The sequence below is a fragment of the Asterias amurensis genome, chromosome 21 (assembly GCF_032118995.1).
Source record: "Asterias amurensis chromosome 21, ASM3211899v1".
In the NCBI taxonomy this organism is placed as follows: domain Eukaryota; kingdom Metazoa; phylum Echinodermata; class Asteroidea; order Forcipulatida; family Asteriidae; genus Asterias; species Asterias amurensis.
Window position 1 is genome coordinate 758270 of NC_092668.1, and position 23049 is coordinate 781318.

General features: G+C 37.4%; 2 protein-coding genes across 4 annotated transcripts in view; both read right to left on the bottom strand.

Annotated features, from left to right (window-relative positions):
* Positions 1–150: 150 nt before the first annotated feature.
* On the bottom strand, positions 151–17068 carry LOC139953242 (SPARC-like). Of its 2 annotated transcripts, none has more exons than XM_071952709.1 (7): positions 16919–17068; positions 16092–16205; positions 15112–15175; positions 4504–4740; positions 3334–3491; positions 2790–3039; positions 151–1780 (listed from the first exon to the last, which is right to left on the bottom strand). In XM_071952709.1, the coding sequence occupies exons 2-7, from the start codon at positions 16134–16136 to the stop codon at positions 1764–1766; spliced, it is 771 nt and encodes a 256-aa protein (XP_071808810.1). In that variant the 5' UTR covers positions 16137–16205; positions 16919–17068; the 3' UTR covers positions 151–1763. The 2 variants fall into 2 exon arrangements, with proteins under 2 accessions (XP_071808810.1, XP_071808811.1); XM_071952710.1 differs by having other exon boundaries at positions 16092–16200; positions 16919–17059.
* A 1349-nt stretch (positions 17069–18417) lies between these two features.
* The window catches only part of LOC139953221 (uncharacterized), a 42072-nt gene continuing 37440 nt past the window's right edge, over positions 18418–23049 (bottom strand). For both annotated transcript variants that reach the window (XM_071952682.1, XM_071952681.1), the window contains exons 50-54: positions 22394–22582; positions 21946–22119; positions 21005–21122; positions 20434–20534; positions 18418–20094 (exon numbers count right to left, since the gene is read on the bottom strand). In XM_071952682.1, coding sequence (XP_071808783.1) covers positions 19985–20094; positions 20434–20534; positions 21005–21122; positions 21946–22119; positions 22394–22582 — 692 coding nt within the window. In that variant the 3' untranslated portion in view covers positions 18418–19984. The remainder of the gene's footprint in view (positions 20095–20433; positions 20535–21004; positions 21123–21945; positions 22120–22393; positions 22583–23049) is intronic.

The window sequence follows — 23049 nt, forward strand, 5'->3', positions numbered from 1 at the left end:
ACGGGGTGGGGCGTTAGGCCTACTGCTAGCATTCCAAAATTATTTACATAATAATTAACGACATGGTATAGTTGAGGGAGACATTAGTAGTTGGGGGGGGGGGACTTGAGGGTAATTAAAGAAAAATAACCAATCGAAACACACCAGAAATATAATTGAGAATGATTTAATAATAATTAATATAAAAAGCTAATATAATTGCTGAAAGGTAAAAACATTCATCCAGGTAACTATCCATTTAAAACAATAAATATGAAACACAAATTAAATTGTTCCTAAACAGCAACATAAACGAGCTACAAATCTTATGATTAGCCAAACAGTAGAGTATGACTGATGATTATTATGAACAGGTGAAAATATGGAAGTCGACCTGACTTTAGTTAACTCAAATAACTCTTTCAGTACCCGCTTTTTCTTTGGCAGTTTCATTCTAAAGTGCCCAGCTTTTTGAGGTTTTTTGAAGTTCTGTATACAAAAATTAAGATACAAGTCTTTACACCAAACAAAATGTATCTTGCTGATTTGTGTCGCATCTGTTAATGGCACTAGAAGGGTTTAAAATAACGACTTCCTTCTTAATTATGTGGATTTTTTTTTCAAGATTTCCTTCTTAATTATGTGTAACAAATGAATTTTTATATGGCTGGCAATAAGTGGATCTTTTTTCCCAGATTCTCAGTGGACTATAAAATGGATTTCAAGGAAGCAGCTTGACAAAAAAGGTTGTATTATTTTAGCAAAATATTGTTTTACAAAAATACAATTGAAACTACTTACAATTAAACCTAAAAACGGCTGTTCATTAACTTGCTCACAGAGCTAAAAACAATCAATTATGGTATAACGTTAATTAAGCACCAACAACAATTTCAATTTCTAACTAATTTAAAATAGCACCATTATTTGTGTTGCCTAAAACGCTGGAATAAACGTACGTATCTTACAAGAGATGAAGTGTGAGCGGCTTGATAGTAATGCAGCAATACTTGGTAATTATTTGCATAGATTATGACCATTGACCAGAAATACCAGCAAAAGGGTTTCCGTGAAGGCTTTTCGAAAAGATATATTTATGTAACAGGTTGGACAAAATTATCTGACAGTTGTTAAAAATGGACTCCTGTGTAGAAAGTTTGTTTCTTGTGTACATTTGTCTAAATAATGGTAACAAAATACTCCCTGCTGATGTTATTAAAGGCAGGGTGTTCCTTTGGTCATCCAACAATGAATGAATGACCATACAAACTAATTAGCATCGGAGAGCTGTTGAAAATGACTCTTTGAACTGATATAGTTTTATAGAAAGAGGTATTTTTAACCCACAAATTTAAATCTGAGAAAATTTCCTGAAAACACACAAATCTATGCAACAAGTGTGTTTTTCTTTAACTATACTGCGACTTTGCCCAAATTTCCACAGGTTTGTTATTTGCGTGTTGGGATACACCAAGTGAAGGATACTGGTCTTTGACAATTACCAGAAGCAATACCCTCCCTTTAACCAATTGGGTTGACATACCCCAAAACAAAATGAATCTTTGGGTTGAACAAGTCCCCACTATCCTTACACAAATATAACTACCCTGTTCTTTATCAGAGTCAACTTTACTTGAAATGTTAACCTTCAACCTTTTGCTAAACAGATTGATTGACTAGTTACTCTAATCAGCCTAATAAAGTTAAAAAGTAATTATGCATGGCATAATTATTTGAGAACTTTTGACCTGTTGGTTGGTTTTGCTGCTGTATCTGTTCATGCTTTACTCTTCATCTTCCTCTGCAATCGAACACAAAAAATAAAGAGGAGAACTTTAGTTTTGTTTAAGTGTTAAAACATTCGGAATTAAGTTAGGGTGCTGAGAAACAAGGCACTTTGATAATAATAATAATAATAATAATAATAATAATAATAATAATAATAGTACTCATTTCTATAGAAATTTTCACACCAGAGGGGCATACCAAAGCGCTTATTAGGTCCATTTAAAAAATAGGAATGAGTTAAAAAAAAAAAAAAAAAAGGCGTGAGAATTAGTTCCTGTCCAATGAATCAAATACCAAATGGAGTACTGTGACTCAAGCCAAATATTCACAGCATTCTGGTAAAGGTAATTCCTTAGTAAGACATAATCCAACAAGTGGAGTCATGATCCAACATCAATTACTCAAAGCTTCATCTGTTCAAGCTAGAAGGAAGTCCTCTTGCATAATTAAAGTGAAACACAGCCAACAGGTGGAAGGCGGTTTTGTTTCAGTCAACCATCACAAAATGACCGATTGGTGGGCTGAGAGAAAGGGTGGGTATGAAGCCCTAATCCACTACCAACCATACCTTGGGGTTAAGTTGGCATCCCATACTTGATTTGTAATACACTTCAATCAATCAAGTCAAAGCCATGATACAGGCTGGAGTCAGCCCAATGATCTGGCTGGGTCCAGATGTCTGCTCCAGCAGGAATGCATTTTTGCATTCATAATTTAAACTTGATTTACGCATTTATTAACAACTTTTTTTGTCTCGAATTGTCTTCAAATTTCACTGTCATAAACATTGCATTGTCCCATGGTGATTTGAGTTTTATTTTAATAATTAAAAACTTCCATCAGTAATAATTATATTTTGGTCCTTGGAAAAAAGTAGGAATGTTGTACTGAGTATAATGTATGATCTGAACGTTTACATGGTGCTGCCTTTAATGGAATTTTCTGGCTATTCAATCACAACTTGTTTGCTTTTTCCCAAAAGAATCAGAAATCAAACTAAGTAGGAAGAATAATTCCCTCACCTTCTACTGGAGTCTGTTTTGGTACAACATTCAAGAAGATCTCAGCAACACGCTTTGGGATGCCCTCGACGTCATCAACCCTCAGACACGTGTTCCATTGTTCCAGGTTGATAGTTTTACTTCCCTGGGAGCAACCATTGAAGAAGTCCTCTGCGCAGTGCTCCAATGGCATCAGGCCGTAGCGGAACTCACGTAGATCGCGACGATCGAGAAGGCCGTCATGTTTACGATCAAGGAGATCAAACTTCCACTGGAATTGATCAATGACAATATTAAATAAACATTTACACTGACTTATATTCATGCAAATAAGGGAAAATACCGACAACTCAAACAAAGTTTCTTAGATATTCGAGGCTGGTATTGATACGGCTCATGTAAAATACAGTACGCTGACCCTGATAGTGAGGCTCGTTTGAATACGCCGCGCTGCCTCTGGTAGCGAGGCTGGTACTGAAACGGTGCACTGCCTGAGTTACGGAAACCGGTACTAAAACGGCGCACTGCCCTGCCGAGAGAGGCTCATTCAAGGCTTCTTTCATACCTTGGCTAGTTTCTCCCTGCCAGCGTTGGTCAGTTTGCGGATGTTGGAGTTAGGGTTCAGCTCTCTCAGCTCGTCAATCTCCCTGAGGTGAAGGAACCACTCCAAGAGACGATGAGGGAATTCATTCAACTCAAATTCAGAACACGGCTCCTGAGAAGCTGAAATTATAAAAAACACAGGTGTGAGAGTGTTGTTTGAATATTTACATGGTGTGGATCAAGGTAAAAACCATAATAGTAAACTTGTGGGTACGATTCCATGTAGAAAACTCTTTTGGCGGAGAGTTGGTTCTAAGAAGAGATGATGTGGTCTCAACGTTTCAACAGTAAACTCTACCTGTCTTAAGGAGAATGCTGAATATAAGTCAAGTATATTGTTTGAACCATTGAGACCACATCAAATCGGATATTCTCAGAACCAACACTTCTCTGAAAAGAGTTTTATATGATTGTATCCACAAGATGACTATTTCTTATAGTAGTGAAACTTTGCTCTAATGACTTATAAAGAAAGGGCTTTTAAGTATAATAATAAGAAAGCATAAAAACATGACATAAATTAAATATTTAATCATTTAAACAATTCATAAAAAGTAAAAATATATTTATAAACTAAAATGTTGAGGTCGTTTGCTCAAATTTCGCTCTAGTAAATATATTTATATGAGACCTTGGCTGGGATTTTTGATCTGATGGGTAAGTTTAATCAGAAGCACAGATAGTCAGGCGTATAAATAAACCCACAGTCAGCAATGCAGACATACACGCATTGGAAAGATAATACTCCATCTGTTTCTCAATGGAATGCATTTAACCCTTTCCTCCATGGTTCAACTCTGATGTGTGTCCTTCCATACTCTCCTTCAAGATGTTTGGCATTTCTTAGTGGTCTCATGTTAAGTCATTGACATGAAGTTCAGCATGGGGAAGGTTTAAGACGATGTTAAATGCAAACTGAATGACTTGATAGATGAACAAGAATCAACTCAGTTCTGCAACTTTTGGATAAACCCAAAAGAATTCTGTAACAACACAAGAGAGTGGTCAAATATACAACTGCTAAAACCACCAACACTGTTTACTTTGTATGATGAAGGTCTTTCAGAAAACTTTTGAAGATGTCAAGTCCGATAAAAAATTGTTATTAAGAAGATCAGCTCAAATCACTTACCAACACAAGGCTTCTGGTAGGCCAATGGGTAAGATCTCTGTTTCTTGCAAGCAAACAGTCTTAGATGACACAGGCTGTCGTATTGCTTGCCGTACACGCTGCATACCGGCTTGACGATGTCAGGGCAAGACTCTGGACATTCGCAGACTGGCTGCAGTACGCCGTCAATCTCTTTGCTGATGCAGATAGCATAAGAAGGCTTCTTGCATCGGTAGCCATAACAAGGATTATGATCATCTGTAAGGTAGAAAATCGATTAAAAACAGTTTTAAGAATCGTACTCCAATCAATATGTTTGATAAATTTAGACTTCTTTATTTTAATAAATATGTGATTAACAAAATCAGCTGTGGTCATCTTTAACCCAAGCTCTTGAACTATTTACAAGGGGCTTTCCTTAATCTACCAAAACCCAACACTGTGTTGTAATGCGATAGCAAATATTGGACTCGGATCAGATTAAAGTAGGTATGCCTGATTCCATGTAACGCATATGTTTACCACTGTGCAATCCTCAGTCACAGGCAATTAAAATAATGCAGTTGGATTTAGACATCTTTTGGTAGTGTGTCGAAGTAACCTTATTTTTTCTTCAAGCAACACTCAATCATTTGACACTTGATGAATCATAAAAAAGGAAGTATGCAATTTTGAAGCTTTCTTTCTGACAACCCCATCGATTGATCTTAAAGAGAGGAGGAAGTTTATAAGTCGTTAGGAAGTGTCTTGAGATTACTGCAAACTTGAAGCGAGAGTTTGGTTCGGAAGCTTGCCAGTTAAGTGCAAGGCAAATATTATACAAATGTCAATTAGAACTTTGAAGGAAATGTCACAAAAACAAATTGATCAACAATATGAAACGTAACCACTCAATTCTTGATACACACCTGTGAACAAATGTAAAGCATTGAACAATATTCTACAATTCTTGACAATAAAACAGGCTGTTACGTTTCTAACTTAAAACCTCAGTGCTTTACACCTTTACAAAAGCAGTAATTTCAGGGTGGGGCGAGATGAACAATGATGATGCTTTCAGCTACTTCGACCCTTCACCTTATAAAATGCCACAGACTAAGGCTGTCTGGATTAAGTAATGTCAAAGTTTCTCCGAAGAAAACATGACTTTTCCTAGATAGGGGGCATTACTGAGCAGTCTTTAAAAGCTAGACTGAGGAAACGATGACAAATTCTAACCCTGATGAAACTACCTTTGTCTGGTAGAATGGTAAAAAAAAAAAAAAAAAAAAAAAGGAATTTGAAATTTTGAAAGGCCAGTAATCTCATCAAAGAAGGACCCACTTTTTGGGCTCCAGCCCTTACACAGTACTATTATACTGAACACTTGTTTGAAGCCTTTTGGAAGAGTTATGGACTTGGAGCTTTATAAAGTTCAGCAAGTAACCTACAGTTGTAACAACATAAAAGAGCCCCAGAGCCGAACTTCCTGCAGGCAGGATTTGTTTACAGCTCAATAGAAGAAAAAGTAATCTTACATTGTGTGGAGATTGATTGCACGTCAGTCTGGTTTTTATCAACTTTTGATATCAAAGAAATTTGGGGGCTTTAAGGGTACATCTCAAAACTTGTTTCGCTGTTCATTTAATAACTCTTGGTTTTGTGAGGTAATTATTACACAAAATGTAATAATTCTTACATGACCAGTGTCTTGTCTGCCAGAAAGGTCCTGGAATGTGCAACGTCAATATGTTTGTAAACAAGCTATGATTGAAGTTAAAGCATGATTAATGGTACAGTATGTGGCTATCAAATTGCACAACTCCAACAGTTTCATTTGGTGTCAGATTATCCCACAGAGGCATGAGTTTCTTTGCTCCCCCATCACCCCTACCCTCTTCCAGTGATAACTCAATTTAGATAAGCTCCATGGATCCATTACTCATAGATTCCTATTGGACCTCCAGTCCCTTGTGGTTCACAGTCTGTGGTTTCAATGTGGTCTGAGGTATTTGTATAGAGTATATTTCTAGGTTATAACCACCCACCATAGCCTCCCAGTGCAAGCCAACTTTGGTATGCAAAGGCTGAAGGGAGAGTCATTTTTCTGTGGTGAAGTTGTGATCCATCATAATTATATTAGACAATAACAATGAGTCTTCCTGAAGAGCAATAAATTATATACTTCTAATCTTATTTTTCTTTGTGAATGCAGTGGATCTTCGAACAGTTCATAAATTAATTGTAAAATCATGATTTTAATCATGATTTGTTAAAACAGATCTTTGAACGACCTGTTTAACTTCTTAATATGAAGTTAAACAGATTGTTTAAGTGTCCACAAATTATCCCAACTTTCAGAGTTCTTTTCAACCAATTGCTTTGTTAGAAAATAAAAACAAGTAAAAAGATCGTGACAAAAGAAGATTGAAAACAATCTTTGAACTTTTGGAGATGGAGCAATTACCTGATAAAGTAGGCCCAGTTGAACTTTTTAAGACGTCAACATTCTAAAAATAGTAGACCTTTAAAGACATAGACCTAATTTTTGATCTGCTTATCTCAGTTTTTCAAACCATAACAAAAAACTGGTTTTCTTGCTCACATATGGCCCTGAATTCCGAAGGAGCAACCTGAGACGGTGAGACATGACCCAAGTGTGGGAGAAGACTTGCTCTGGGGGTGTCTAGTCTCAGTTTCTGTAAGTCATCCTCTTGAGGTGTTTGAGAGTCCAATGTTATCGGTCAGTCACCGCAGTCACCATGGGGTTAAATCAACGCTGATTGTGATATTTCATTACCAATGACACATGGTTTCAGTTGTTGGAATAATAGTATTAATACCTCATACCAAAGCCACCAAACAGAAGTCAGTTAAAGGGATTGTATACTTTTAGTATGGAACTCATTGTTGGTTTCAATCCTATATAGTTGTAGATTTATACCCTAAAACTGACCTGTGAAAATTTCATTTCAAAAGGAAGTAGTGTTTCTCAAAATTCCCGAGCGAATATGTCAACGAAAGAAGACTAATCTGTTATTGGAATACACAATCCGAGAAATGTATCTGACAGAAACATTTCTCAGGCTCAAGTTTTGGGGGATAAATTCTGATATATTTGTTCCATAACTACATTACTTTGAAGTGAAATGTTTCTCAAAATGCAATTTTTCCATTAACTTTAAGAGTGATTACCAAACAAGACCTCCCCTTTAAGATTTCCCAATTAGGAATCATATTCATTCCAGACAAGAGAGAACCCCTTTAAATACCTCTGTCTTCTAAGACGCTTTCTGTCTGATATCAGGCGTCATGGATCAGGGTCTATATTTAGCTCTGCTTGGCCACACAAGACTGTGATTGTGACCCATGGGTACTTTTGATATTTGAGATATGGAATCAAAACGAAATCAAAACGAAAGCTTTAAACAACTTTCCCAACAGTAATAGGCCTCTATGCCAAATAAAATGGGGTTTCAAAACAAAACTCATGAATCATTGTTCAAGCTTACTGTATTTGTTTTGATGATTTCATAGCAAATTTTGCAAGAGGAATTTATTTATACTAATATGTTGGGGCCAGGCCTGATATTACACGCGGCCACACACGTTGCCTCCGTTGCCCCTGGTCTTAGCCTTGGTGCTCCTTTAACACTTGTACCATAGACTTTCAGATTTTACAATGAAAGCCCTTTGCAAAACGAAAAAGGACCTTGCCCCCTTGAAGATGAAATTTAAGGCTTGAGGGTTCTATTATTGATATTTTAAAGGAATTTCAAATGCAAAATTCTCCTCCATCATGCTAAAAAAGAGCTGATCGAAGCAGCTGCTCAATTGCTCCTGTGGCGATCTAAAGTCAGCAACGAGTGTCAAGTTGGGGCGGAACTTGCATACAGAGAAGGCTGAAGAAAAATCCAACTCCTTGGGTTTCAACTTTAACTGACCCACGTCCTGCACAATCTGAACTCCATTATACATCTGACTGCCACCTGGGGTCAGATGTGGACATAAATCTACAGATTTGTATTGGTTTCATCTATGGAATAATTTATAACAGCCTGATAGGTGTCGGTTGTTTGTGACCTTTGCATTAGTGGGACGAACCACAGATCTGCAGGGCTCTGCTTTAGCAAAACAAGCATACACTCCAGCTACAAGAGTATTTCTGTGGGCTGAACCCAGTTTCATGGCTCTGCTTACGATATGATCTTTCACTTACAATTCCCTGTAGAAACCCATACTTCTATGAGCAATAAGCGTCAAATTCTACAGTAAGCAGTGTAAGTTATGAGCAAATTTGGAGTTAGATTTGAGTAACGGTTGGTACAATTATGTGCTTATTTTAAAAACAAGGTATTGCTTAAGTTTGAATTCCTCAGCCTAAAGAGAGTTGCTATGTCAAATGGTTTGGGGCAAGCTAGATTGCAACCTCTAAATGGGCATAGCCTGGTGCCAATGTGCCATATAGGCCTACACACTTGCAGTCTCTTGGGTACTGCACTAAATTGCTAGCCACACATCATGTGACATAGCAACTGTCTCTATTCAATTTAAAGCAGTGAGTTGTGACCAAGCAACTCATTGAACCCAGACATCATTAAAATCAAACTCTCAAATGACTTGAGGTCCTGTTTAGCACAAGATTGAGTGAATTCTCTTTATGGATTTGTGAGGTACAATTTTCCGAGGGCTATATTCACAAGATCCCATCTCTGTGTTGGTACACACACAGGCCATTTTATGGTTGCTACTTTGTGACCTCTTTCCCATACAAGTATTCAAATTCAACTTTTGTACAAACACCCAACCAAATGGCCACTGGCTTTATGAAAACAAATTCCAACTGAATGAATCAATCGGAAAGGGACAAGTTAAAAGCACTGAAACTTCAGCTAAGAACAACACAAGAAGCAACTAGCTGAACTGTGAACACAAAAGAGTTGTTTTGGTTTGAGCTGAGTAATCAGAAGGTAGAATGAAATAGTTTTTGTTTGGGTATGACCTTCCAGAGGTGTTATCTTGTTTTACTCAATCTCAACAATTGATTGACACTTATTGAGTTAGATGAACTAGAGGAATGAAGAAATACCATGAGAAAGAATTTGTGTCAGAAATAGAAAGATTGTTTGAGATGTTGATTTTGTCACTCGAGATGATGAATGGGGCTTTCGGGAACAGGAAAAGAAAACAAACATGACCAATACATCAAGTGTAATCAGACAGTAAGGGAAGTAAAAGAAGCCACTCTTCCTATGTCTATTCACTATTATGACAAGATAACGTTCTTGACAATTTTCTGACATTGGAAACTACTGAATAATGTGACCTAGAAGTTGTTCAACACCATGTGTGCATTGCTCAAAAGTATTTTTTTTAAGGGTTCTTTCTGAAATAGTTCAAACATGAACTGTAGTAACAGTACAAAGCCTCAGCATTTCCAAAAAGTGGAGGTGCTTTCCTCCACCATTCTGCAGACTTGGTGCTCCTTGAAAAGTTGCAATAGAGAGTTTCATTTCCCAAACACTAACTGAGGTGCTCTTTACCAAAAGGGAAAAGTTTCCTGACCTCACCAGAATTTTTTTTATCAGGTCTGCACTCAGTAAAATCTTTTCACAATTACTAAAGAAAACCCCAAAACTTTAATTTAAAAGGGAAATATACGTTTTGACTGACTGCTTTAAAGAGAAAAAAAACTGTGATACCTTTGGCTTCTCACTAATGACATTCTTCCCATACACATTTGTAATGTCCATCATTGCGTTTACTCATGGAGTTTATGTTCCAAATGTCTTGAAATCTGACACCACATTGGATACATGAAATCATGTAGGACTACCCACCTACAGGTTTATATTTAGGCCTTGACTATCTACTATTGACTAGTTACTATTGCTGAGTCATTAAGAAGTTAGGCCTCAATTAAGGAAGTGGGTTGTTTCAATTGGAAAAAACAAACATCCTCTCAAAAGGAAGGTAGTTGTAGGCCTTTGTGCTTGAAAGTTTAAACGTCTATTGGTGGATGCCAAAACCTTCAGTTCACTTAAAGGGGCACTACCCTCATAATCAAAGAAGGACTGCGGCTGTACATGGGATATACTATGAATTCTCATCCAGTTACAGAACATGAGCGCACCCTCCATAGATGACACAGTGGGAGGGCGTGCATGTGCAGTAACTTGGCGAGAGTTAATTCCGTTTACAGCCACCTGCTTTGGTCTGACATGACGATTATTAGTACCTATTAAAACAAAGACCAAAAAAAAAGATGGTTTTGGTGTACATATTTTACATTTTGGGCTTATCTGTCCCGAATAAAGAAGGATTTAGAAACATTTTTCAAGCTTGCCCCTCCTGATGAATCTATAATATAAAACCCTTTTTCACCAGACCCTGTATTCTATGGTTGGTTAAACCAACCGCACTGCTGTAGGCATAGCCCAGACTGAAAGACATCAAACAAAAAGACCAGCCCACGGAGCCTTGTCTAGCCTACCCATATCATTGTCGTCACTTGACTTATATTTTTTAGTCTCACTAAAAAAATGCTCTTCTCATTCGATGGTCCGACAACATTGTCTGCCCAACATTTTTATTTTACAACCATGATTTCAACCGACCTGAAATTCAGGGTAGGAAAGGAATACAGACATTGACTAAAGGTGTCCAAGAAAAAAATCTTAAATATACATGGCTAGACAGTTGGGTGTTCCACCCCTCCCCCAAACCCCAAAGAAGAATTTTCTTTCTTAAAATATTGAATATGGGTAAACGACATAGTTGTTAATCCTTAGGTGAGTACCAGACTAGACTGACTTGACGTGTAGCCAAGGAAACCAGCACTGGACTACGGTATCCAAGGAAACCGATTAATCATCAGTTGATAAAACAAATCTCAGACACAAAGGAACAATTTAGTGCAATCCTCATGGTCCAACAGAATCAAACACTAACCTGCTCTTGTTTTTGATGGGTTAGAGATAGATCATCATGCGGTGTTTAAGCATACAGAAATTTATGTTCAGACCAACTTTTAAAGATCACCACCCAAGGTTATAAAAACTCACATAATATGACCCTTCTTCTAGAAAATTATTACATAATTTTTATATAGAGCAAACCACCACACCCTCCTAAGAGTTCCTGTGCAGCCATTAAAGCAGCAGTCAGCTGCACCATGGAGGAATAAGCTACACTGACTGTGCTACAGGATGTATCCCCATTAGGGGGTTACACACCAACCTTGAGGCAACACAGCTGGTCATTCCTCCTCAAGACAATAAATCGCTAGAGTACCTCAGGGTGTGATTGGATGTCACACTAGGGACACCAAGGTCATTCAATAACACCAATGCTGAAAATCGCACCAACTTAATTTGTTTCTCTCATTTCAATTTCACCACACAGTTCTTCAGACCACGATACTATAAAACAGCTCCATGTTCAGACTGGATTTTTTTGTTTTTTTTGGCAACACTTTTATAAGTAAGAAGTAAAAAATTGCTTGAAGAAAGGGAGTTAAATCCGTCGCCGAATTTGTGGTCATTAAGTTTTGGAGTATTTACCAGTCTATGAGCCTTTAACCTTTGCACAGCTTTAAATGCTACTTTAATGGAAAGACTATTGACTTTTTGATCTGCAATGATGTTTGTAAAAAGACTAAATGAGATTCCAGGACAGATTAAGATTAGCCTAAGGGATTACTGAGATCCAATGAAATGTGATTTGCTTCCCAAAATTAACGTCAAGTTTGGGATATGAGGTTGGATCAATTCCGAATTGCATTGACACAGAGCTTTTCAATGTGTGTTCAACATTTTGGTGGTGCTTCACAATGTCAAAAAATAATTTTTCAGATCCAGGGTATAGATTGAGTACCCAAAGGTCTTAGGATGTGGGCCCTTGATAAATTACATTGTACTACATATAATATACATTTATCACTCAACTGCAATCTTTGCAAGGTTTCCTGAAAACCAAGAGGTTCACATAATGTTGGGACTTGAAACACTATGTGGACTGTCACATGTCCACAGAGTGTTGTTTACAGTGTTGAAGAATAGGATTTTATTTTAGTGTACAGAATAAAGGAATGTCCACACTGTGACTCCAACACAAAGCTGTGTGTGACAGTTCTTAAGCACTTGATGTTTTTATAGGCCAATGTTTGGGAAGGCACTAGCCACTGCTAGGTCTACCGGATATTCTGGCCCTGCTAAAGTTTCCTATTTTTAACCCTCATTATTTCATTTGTAACAGGTACCACAGTGTCTGCTTTCGATCTACAATGTGTTTGTTTGTACAAATAGCCGAAAAGGAGAATTTTCCGGTGGTAATTAAAATAAGATTTGCCGTTGGGTTGGATTATGGAGGTAGAAACTCTGGAGTGGTATAAGCCAGAATCTTGACAGTAAGCCTTGGGTGTATTTCCCAGACAGCCCTGGTCACGCACCAGTCTATTCCTTCCTCCCAGATAGGAGGGTCTTGATATTACAACCAACAGGCCACAAAACAGAGACAACAATTTCCTAGCAGGAAATATAAATCGTCAGTTGATGACGCACTGTGTTCTTTTGTCTGTCAAATATGTTTATGTCTCACTCTGGGAATCAGACAACGATCTTGTTAAGTACTTTTTTGTCAATTGCTGTTATTGCAATAGTTTGCTTAGACAATTGTTACACCATTTACATTTCCGTCAACAAACGGTGTTGTGTAAAAGTTAATACACTTGTCAAAATTAAAATGTGACAAGACCAATTAAATCTTGGGTTGGTCAAAAAGATTATGCCTGTCGGTCATTAAACCGCTGACTGAGAATTTAACCTTGTTATGAAAAGATATCATTGGGATTTGCCTTTTTTGATAATGAGCAGCGCTGGCAGCAAATGTTGGCAAACCTTTTGCTAAAGGCTTATAGATATACTCTTATCCAAGTCCAAACAACGTGGAGTGTCAAAGGAGCTAGAGTAGGAAATATGAAGGATTTGGGCGCACTTTACCAAACTGCCCGTCTATTAAGATAAGGTTGTGTTTGAAATGTCAACAAACATCTGCAACTGAACACTATATTCTCTTGAAACTTGTTTTCAAATTTAAAAGAATTCCTATTGTAAATACAGTTGTAAATATATGTCAGTAACTTGAGCATAAAAAGAAGTTTACACTGTTGTCTGTTCTTGTCTGGTTTTGACCTAAACCCATACAGAAGGCATTTGTGGACTGGTTGTGACTTCTAAAGGCAATTGGTGATTTTTGCAGAGGTACTACTGTACACTGTGCCGAATTTCACAGAACTCTGCTCGGCAAAAACAAGCGGGATACATATTGTACACGGTGACACCGTATTTTAGCTGGTAACCTTATTCTGGTAAGCAAAGTTATGTTGTGCTAAGCTACTTTTTGTGCTCAAGCAGCTCTCTGAAATTGGGCCCTGGTACCCACTCTCTTTAAACCAATACAAGGTACATATTGAGAATAAGTTGCTGTAAAAATCATACTCAAATATGTTCCTTGAATCAGCAAACTCTGCTCTTAACGGAAACCATGGCTGATAGATACATTTCTGATCCCTTGATCGCGTGCATAACCTTGTCTCAATTTAAAGGCAAATTTGTTGGAATTTTTCTAGACACACATGCAGGAGCTGCGCCTTGAGGTAGTGACTTTATTAGACACCATGGAGGGACCTGTGTTTCAGGCATCAGGGACCTCCTGTGGACCCTAACCCACAAAATGACCTCGCTGCCCTGTTCCACTGCCCAACTATTACAGATATTATGAGGTACTACTACTAGGCCAAATTTTAATAAAGCCTGTAAGCACAAACAAAATTGCTTAGCACAACAAAATTTTCGCAAATGTTACCAGCCAGAATACCATACCATTGCTGTGACTGGTACCTGGTTATTTCTTAATTAGCCAAGAAATTTGCTTAGCAGAATTTCCTGCTTAACAACTTTATTGACGTTGGGCCCTGTTGTGCAGTTTGATGAGTAATGTCCAACATATGGTGACTTTCTTAGTATGAGAACAACATTGGTGGGACTAGTCCAATCAGTTTGATGCATCAACTGTTTCGATGATTTGCTTTTATATGCTCTCATAAGTAAATCCAATACAATTTCCAAAACATTTATTGAGAAATTCTTCATTGTACATTTCAGTAATAGTGAGAAATTTTACATTCTGCCGGCGTCATAAATAATGCATTAAATGAAGAATTTTTCAAACAAGAAGTGAAAGGGTTATAAGATGTGCCTCCTGTCTTCAAAAAAAAAAATTGATAAAAACTCTATATTGCAATTTCCTTAAAATGTAAGGTTTTTTATATATATTTTTTTATTTTGACTGAGCTGTGTACAAACTATTCCTGCAGAAAGTGCAGGCTCTGTGACTCTTTTGTAAATAATGTGATGTTACATGTTACAGGGTGTGTTCATGTAAATAAGGTGTAATCATTCAAATAAAGTGGTGACTCCACAAGACATTATGATTTGGAAAACACCACCACACGAGTCTGCAAAGCGCCACGCCCAAAACTGTGAGTCTAACTACTGTAGCTTGTATGTATGCACTTTACAAACATTACCAAATGTGTATAACCCCTCATCTACACTGTATCATTGATATGACATCATAGTTTAAACATACCATCCAGCTCATCACTATCTCCAGCATTTGTCGCTACTTCATTATCAGGCTCCTGGCCAGCTACCTAATAATGGATCGAATAAAAACATCAGAATTGAAGAGGATAAGCCAACAATAGGTTTAGCCTACTACAAACAACAAGCTCAATTAAACTGCACTAACTAAACAGAACGCCCACTAACACCCACTAACTTAAAACTTAAAAAAAAAAAAATGAAAACTGTGAAAATGTTCATTAAAAAAAAAAAAAATAGCTGAAGTTTTGAGAGAAATCTGTTTTTGCTGAATAAGGTTCCCAATTTCCTAAATTTAACAATACAAACAACTTATCATTTTTTTTAAAGAAAATTGCTTTGTGGATGGATGCTTCTCAGGATGATTAAGTTTAATACAAACATCAATTGTATACCAAGTGAACTTTTTTGTGGAAAAACAAAATGGGTGATTACACTTCATCTGTCATTATTTTATGTTTATCAACTTTTGTAAGAACCTACACCCACTGCACTCTGCAGATTAAGCTGAAAATGATAGCATAAGACATTTATATTATCAGATAAAATATTATTTTGATTGTATGAGTTTTATTTTGTGTCGCCCAAACAAAACAATGTACGATAACGATACTATAGTAGGGCCTACAACAAGGTTGTAGTTTTTTTCTGAACTTGTAGATAGTACAGTCTCGAAGTTGAGAAAATAAGATTGAAAGTATATTCAAGGAAGATTGTATGATTCTTCCTCAAACTCAAGCCATGTTGTGTCAAAAATACTTTTTAGTCATAATGGGGAAAAAAGCAGAAAAAAAAATCTGTGTCCTGTCACCACATTTTAACTCATTTTTATCAAAGGAATATCTCATTTGAGTAAATAAGATACTAGTTTATTTGACAAAAAAATGAAAAAGTTGTGGCAGGATATGGGCATTTCTCCAAAAAGTATCTTGCCAGTATCTTATTCCGCATCTTTTCTAAACTCACCAAGAGAGAAGCCAACACAACAAGCAACCAGCTGTAGTAATTCATTGTGACTGGAGTTTCTCACACACTCAGTGACACGCGAGCACTCCAAGACTAAGATAAAGCTCTGCTGCCCTGGAAAAAACAAAAACAAAAAAAACATTCGAGATAGAGATAACATCATTTGCAGACATGAACAAATGTGCTTCCAAATTCTACAAGACAACCTACTTGGTTGAGAAAGTGAAAACAGTTATTTCCAGATAACCAGTAAAAGAGTTTCGCCACTCGTCATTTCATTTGAAAGAAAAATGCAAAATTGTAGACATTTATGGCGATGATCACCATCTGCTGTTTTTCATTTTAACCAATTAAATTTTTAGAGCACAAAATTGTTGTGAAGGGTCAAAACTCAAAATGACATAATTAGGTAGGCCTACTTTCTAGAAAGGGAGTTTCTAGGTAGGCCACCAATAATTGCAAAGGGCCCAACAATTTCAAGGCTTTCTAGAGAGAGAATAACGCAAAAAGTGTTGCCATAATATTTGCATATTGCTCAATAAAATGCCGCGACAAACACACACCAAAATTAATACAAGTACCTCTAAACACAACCAGTTCTGCGTCTTTTTTTCATCAGTGGGAGCACATCACGAGATCGCCCCCAAAACATGCAACAATTTGCCTGCCCCATAAATTGACCAACATGCATCAATTTTTGTCTTCAACTCAACCCACTCAACCAACTCGTCTGTACGCTCAGTTTCATCATGGAGGTAGAATCACCGAGTTTCAACATTAATAAGTCAGACTAGTGCCTTCAAAAGACACATTCCCGTCAAACTTACCCTAGTAGTCAAGATTCCGTGCAAACTTGGCTGAGCTCTTGTCCAGGAAGGAAAACTCTATCCAAATGACTTTCTGTCACGCACTCACACGACCTACAAATCACTGATGATGTGTTCCTGACTAGTGCCGTGTGAAATATGACGCACGTCTCAGCGTTTCAGTTTGCTGCTCGCGCCGTTCACAGAAGGGCCGCACGATTAAAAGAAATTGTTTCCTATAAAATATTGGTCGAATCTTTTTTTTTTTTTTCCGGGGTGGGGGGGGGGGTGTACAATGGTCAGTGTTGCAAACGTAGGAAAGTATTGTCTTCCTGTCCTGGTGCAAGTTGATAAACTTTGACACTCATCTTAGCATATTGTTCTCTGAAGATGGAATTTCTAGACCTCTTGAATGATATTTTCAATTTTGAAGGAAAATTGATAAATTAAATGCATAGGCCCCCTATGCACTTTATGAAAACAATGACATCATTATTTTGTAAGCACACAGAGCAGCAAACATTATCCTCATGGAAATATCATTCAAAGTTCGGAGCCAATTGAATTCTTCCCACAAATTAAAATAAAACACTAAATGTCAACCATTAATTTCCACAAGCATTACGAGAAACAATTTTATCTTCTATGTTCTTCTTTGGCATTTCAAGCACGCCCTTATCCCCGCGGAATTCGATTAGAGATTACTTTACACGTGTTGATTTCAATGGTGTAAAAGCCATCCAGGCAAAGGTGTGGGTGGGGTCTTGTTGCAACAACAAGGCTGTTAGAATACAACAATTAATACTGGAAAGAAAACTGCCTCAACATCGGGCATTGTATACTTGGACAGCCTATGGAATTATAAACGATGTGTGTGCATCGTCATTTTGCATCTGCTTTGCATCAACTGAGAGTGCACAGAACAACCATTTTTGAACTTTGGTCCCCCCCACACCCAGAGTGGAGGAAACAAACTTAAAGGAACACGTTGCCTTGGATCGGACGAGTTGGTCAAAACAAAAGCGTTTGTAACCGTTTTTTATAAAATGCATATGGTTGGAAAGATGTTTTAAAAGTAGAATACAATGATCCACACAAGTTTGCCTCGAAATTGCGTGGTTTTCCTTCTACTGTGCAAACTAACATGGTCGGCCATTTATGGGAGTCAAAATTTTGACCCCCATAAATGGCCGACGTGTTAGTCGACAAGGTAAAAGGAAAACCACGCAATTTCGAGGCATGTTTGTGTGGATCATTGTATTCTACTTTTACAACATCTTTCTACCCATATGCATTTTATAAAAAACGGTTACAAACGCTTTTCAAAGACCAACTCGACCGATCCAAGGCAACGTGTTCCTTTAAGTACTTTTTATACGGTCTAACTGTTCAAATACATGCGAGACTGAAACAGTCTAATGCATCCAGTAATTAAGCTCCCCAACATTCTGTTGTTTATGAACGACAACCTAAGTACCATAAAATAGGGCTACAATACCTTCAACTACTCAAAACAAAAGTATTATGAACTGTGCTTTATTAAAATAAAAAGTTAAACAGGCGCAACTGAGTATTAAACATAATCAAAGACAATATTATAGTAATCAGGTTTTTCAAACGAATAAACAATGTCCGTTCCATCTGGCTACCAGGCAAGCTCGGTGGTCTATCTCGTCATATAAGACATCCTCAAAATGGCAAAGGTCCTGGGTTCAAATCCCATCCGAGTATAGGCCTGTATAGCTTGTTTGTTTGTCACAGGACCCGGGGAAATTACTGAGTAAACACATATCAGTACATGTATAATACTAACTCAAGCAGAATTTAGACAAACAAAGCAGTTGTTGTATTTGACATATCAAAAGCTTTTAAGCAAATTAAAATGTGTTGATTCATAAACTAGAGCTATTGACATTGCCTGTTATTTAAGAAAGTTTAAAGATACCAAAGTTTGGACAAGTCTTACTGGGTAGTTACTAATACTCCAAAATGTAACACTTTCTTACAAAACATGAATCCTTGTAGGGATTCATTTTGGTTTTCCTTTGAAGATCTTCCCATAAAATCTTGTTTCCAAATTCCTTGTGGAAAATCCCTTTTCCCAAGATTGGATGTGTAGGCATCTTTAAATATAGAAAAATGTAACAGTAACCCTTGGGGAAACATGTTTAAGTCTGCATCAACTATAAACTTGCATTGGAGTTTTGCTGGGTTGCAAGACAATTTAGTGAGGTTTGCTTGCAGAGACACACTATGTAAATGTACATAACACCCTCTCTGTGACTTGTGGTTGTTCAGAAAAGAACCAGTGGGTTAACAGCTCAACGTTTCAGAGCGACTTCAGGAGAAGTCTTTTTGCAAAACAAAAAACGTACATTACAAAGAAAAGATCTGAAACTTTCAGTTAGTTTTGTTTCTTTTCATATTTTGATTCATCTTAAGTAGGCCTGTGGATCGTTACGATAGATCTTAAGTAGAGAACAAGTGCTCTTCACCTGTCAATACGTGTTTTATTTACAAAGATACAAAAGTAATTGAAAAAGCATTTACAAAGCGTCTTGTTTTTAAAAAGGTATAACAGTTCTATATAAAAGTCTCTTGCAAAATTTAAGCAAAACGTGCATTATTCACTAAGCTACAAATCGGCACGAATCAGATAAAAATTTGTTATTCAACAAAAAGTACCCTCTAGTTTGTGAACATTTGCAACAATAGCTTTGTGGACCTCACATTGTATCCACACCATGCAGTGTGGGGTGGACCAGTTTCCATGTCTATTTTGTGTGTTTTTTGTGGAAAAATGACAGTGTGTGGGAAATATATAAAACAAATGTTGAATGCATTTCATTAGCATTTTGGCAGAATGTAATCCCTCTGTGAAATCTGGCTTTTTTTCACTTTACTCAGCATCCCCTCATAAAATGGAATCGTCCAGATGATTATGTTCTGATGATATTATTTGCATCCAATATGATATTATTTGCATCCAATATTTGAATAAGATTTTCAAAGTATTAGTATTACAAGTTATATTTCAAGTTATTTCTGTGCAGGCAAACACTGTGGCAGTTTCGGGCAGAGATAATTTTACAGTTTGGTGTTTGGGAGGTGCAAGATGTCCGACATGGCAGGATTATCAGATGGGATGGCTGTGGCTTCTGGAAAAGCATCACCAACTGGACTTGCAGATGGCGTATCTATCAAAAGCAATAATAACATCATAATTTTATTTTTTTTTTCTCTTTCTTTTCACACAATGTTTTGTAGCTCTATCGTTTCTGGGTTCCCCCCCCCCTCATTACTGCCTTGCTTTGTATTTTCTGTGCTTGTACTGTTGAGGTCGAATAAATAATAAATAAAAAATAAAATGTTTTCAACATGTCAAAAAGGCAGTCCCAAGTCACCCTTGAACAATACTCATTTTTAGAAGGGGTTTGTTTCTAAGTCCCGGGCCTCCCCAGGGTGCCCAGGGGTCTATTCCCCGGGGATACGAGATACAGTGTGAAAAGGGCTGAAGAGTCCCTCTTTGATCTTACCTGAGACACTCTTCCCATCTGGTTCCATCAGTTGTAGAATATCAATAACATCCAGGAGAGTGGAAGGGTTGGTCTCAACTTTCTTCTTGGGTTGCTTCCGTCTGTTAAACAAAACATTTTTTTGATAAAATTTAACAGATGTTTGAATTTGCATCGGGGATAAAGAATATTAATTTTGGTTTTGGCCCATACACCGATGTGTGTTAGCACTGTATACTCGGTACTTCCTCAAAGTCCTGTGAAAAAATATATCACAGGCACGTTACTCAGGTTGGATTCGAACCCATGACCTTTGCAATTGCAGTGTCTTACCAACTAGACTACCAAGATTGCCCGGTAGTTAGAGGCAGTTCAAATCCTATGTGTTGGCAGCGGGTACTGCTTTAAGTTCCATTAGGAGTTTTGCATATACAGATGGGGGGTGATGCGGTTCAAAGGAACTATTATAATAAATATATTATTTTATATCTGGAAAAAACAAAAACAGTGTCCAATCTACCTTTATAAAGGATTTGAGTCCTGCGTGCAAAAGAAAATCAATGGGTAACATGAGATTGATAAAGGGTATTACCTGTATGTTACTGCCAATAAAAGGACAAAAACACCAATCACAATTCCCAATCCACAAATGACCATCAGCATCATGGATTCTGAGGATGTTTTCTGGTCTTCTTTTGGCATCTCAAACGCTATAGAAAATAAACACAAATTACAGGATGAAGTGTCATTTTCAATACACGCTGACAAAATATTATGATTTGATAAGAATATAGCAAGCAAGATAATCAAGACTATGCGAATTGAGTAGTTTAGTGTCCGTCATGCATCAAAGCAATACAAGTGGGAATCCATGGTTCTGAAAAGTGGCAAACACTTTTCACAAGAATGCACAATACACACAGGTTTACGCCCAAGAGAGGGGATAGGTAGTTGGGGGGCATCTGCCTAAGTATTGGTGAAACAGTGCAGGACATTTGGGCACAGAATGAAGAAAGTAAAAAGGAAATTTGTACCCGATATGAGAAATTGGTACTTTATTTCTTATCTGTGTAAAAACTTCAGGCAAATCAACCCCTCTTGCCCCATTAGCCAAGAAGTTCTGTATTTGCCTAGAGACAGTGCCCTAAGAGTCGACATTATTGTATTATGACCGTGAATAATGAGAGTGTAACGTAGCATTCACTGGAATTCATGGCTCCTTCTGTGTAGGTAACCATCCCATCAGGGCACTTGCCAGGAACTGGTTGCCTGTAAATTGCCTCTTGAGACATTTCCCTAAAGGCCTGGTCACACAGGCCCCGATATCAAGAACAAATACAAGAACAATAAAAAAGCACGCTCCCGATTGGTTGAGTAAGCATGGGCGTGTTCTGCTTGGAGCAATTCAACCAATGGAGGGCGTGCATTTTTATCTTTCTCATATTCTGTTTTGTTCTCAGAGCTTGTGTGACCGGGCCTTTACAGTCGATATTAATTTTTATTGTATTATGACCGTGAATAATGAGAGCATACCGTAGCATTCACTGGAATTCACAGCTCCTTCTGTGTAGGTAACCATCCCATCAGGGCACTTGGTGCAGACGCTAGTACCCCAGTCTTCTCTGTAAGTGTTGCTTGGACATAGATGACACTCATAGTCTCGAGACTCATGACTGAGTTCACAAATACTTCCCAAACCACATTGGACTATAAAAGAAAATAGATATAATACAAACATTGTGATTCTGGAATTATAATAATAATAATTGTCGGTTTTTATATAGCGCTTTATACACCATGTCTCAAAGCGCTTCCACATTATTACCCCTGGCCATCTGGGCCTTACAAACAAATATTAACCTTTTCTTTTTTCTTTTTCAATAACATGTATTTTTAAAAGATTTCAATACCCAAATAATTTTTTGGTTAAAGAAAAGGAAGTTTAACCTTGCATCCGTTAGGGTCTCTTATACAAACTTACCACAATACCCGTCCTCCTCACTCTCGATATAACCAGTGGGGCACATGTCCCAAGAATCCAAGTGCACAGTGTCCTTGTCCGGTTGCATGATTATTCCATCTTGGGATATCCCAAAGTCACCCGTCTTGAGTAGATCAGCTAGGTCTTGCAGGGTGGTGTGGAACTCGGATTCAAATTCGGCTGAGTTATCTATTAAGTAAAGAGAAAGACTTGGGTCAAAACTTGAGGCCAGTAGCAATACTTTTTCAAATAAAATATAAATGAAACAAATAATGAGCCACCTGTTGCATCAATGCATAGTTACACTCTAACTTTTGTGTTTTGAGTTCGACTTTTTGTGTTTTGAGTTAGACCTTTGAGAAAGACTCTGCAATGGGCATGACCTGAGGCCAGTTTCACTTTGTGCAGATCCCCAAACACAACAAATGAAGAAGCATTAAGAGGGGGATTACAAATAGTTTGGTCTTAGGGACCTTATTATCAATAGTCACTGAGAAGTTAAACAAAACAGTGTGAAGTTTTTTCGTCAAAAAGTCAGTGAAAAGTATCAATTTATTATTTTAAAAAAAAGTTTTTTCATTTTTTTATTCAGTAAACCAGACTGCTGTGCATTTTGAATAAACCTCAGATTAGGCCTTGAACCCACGGCAACCACA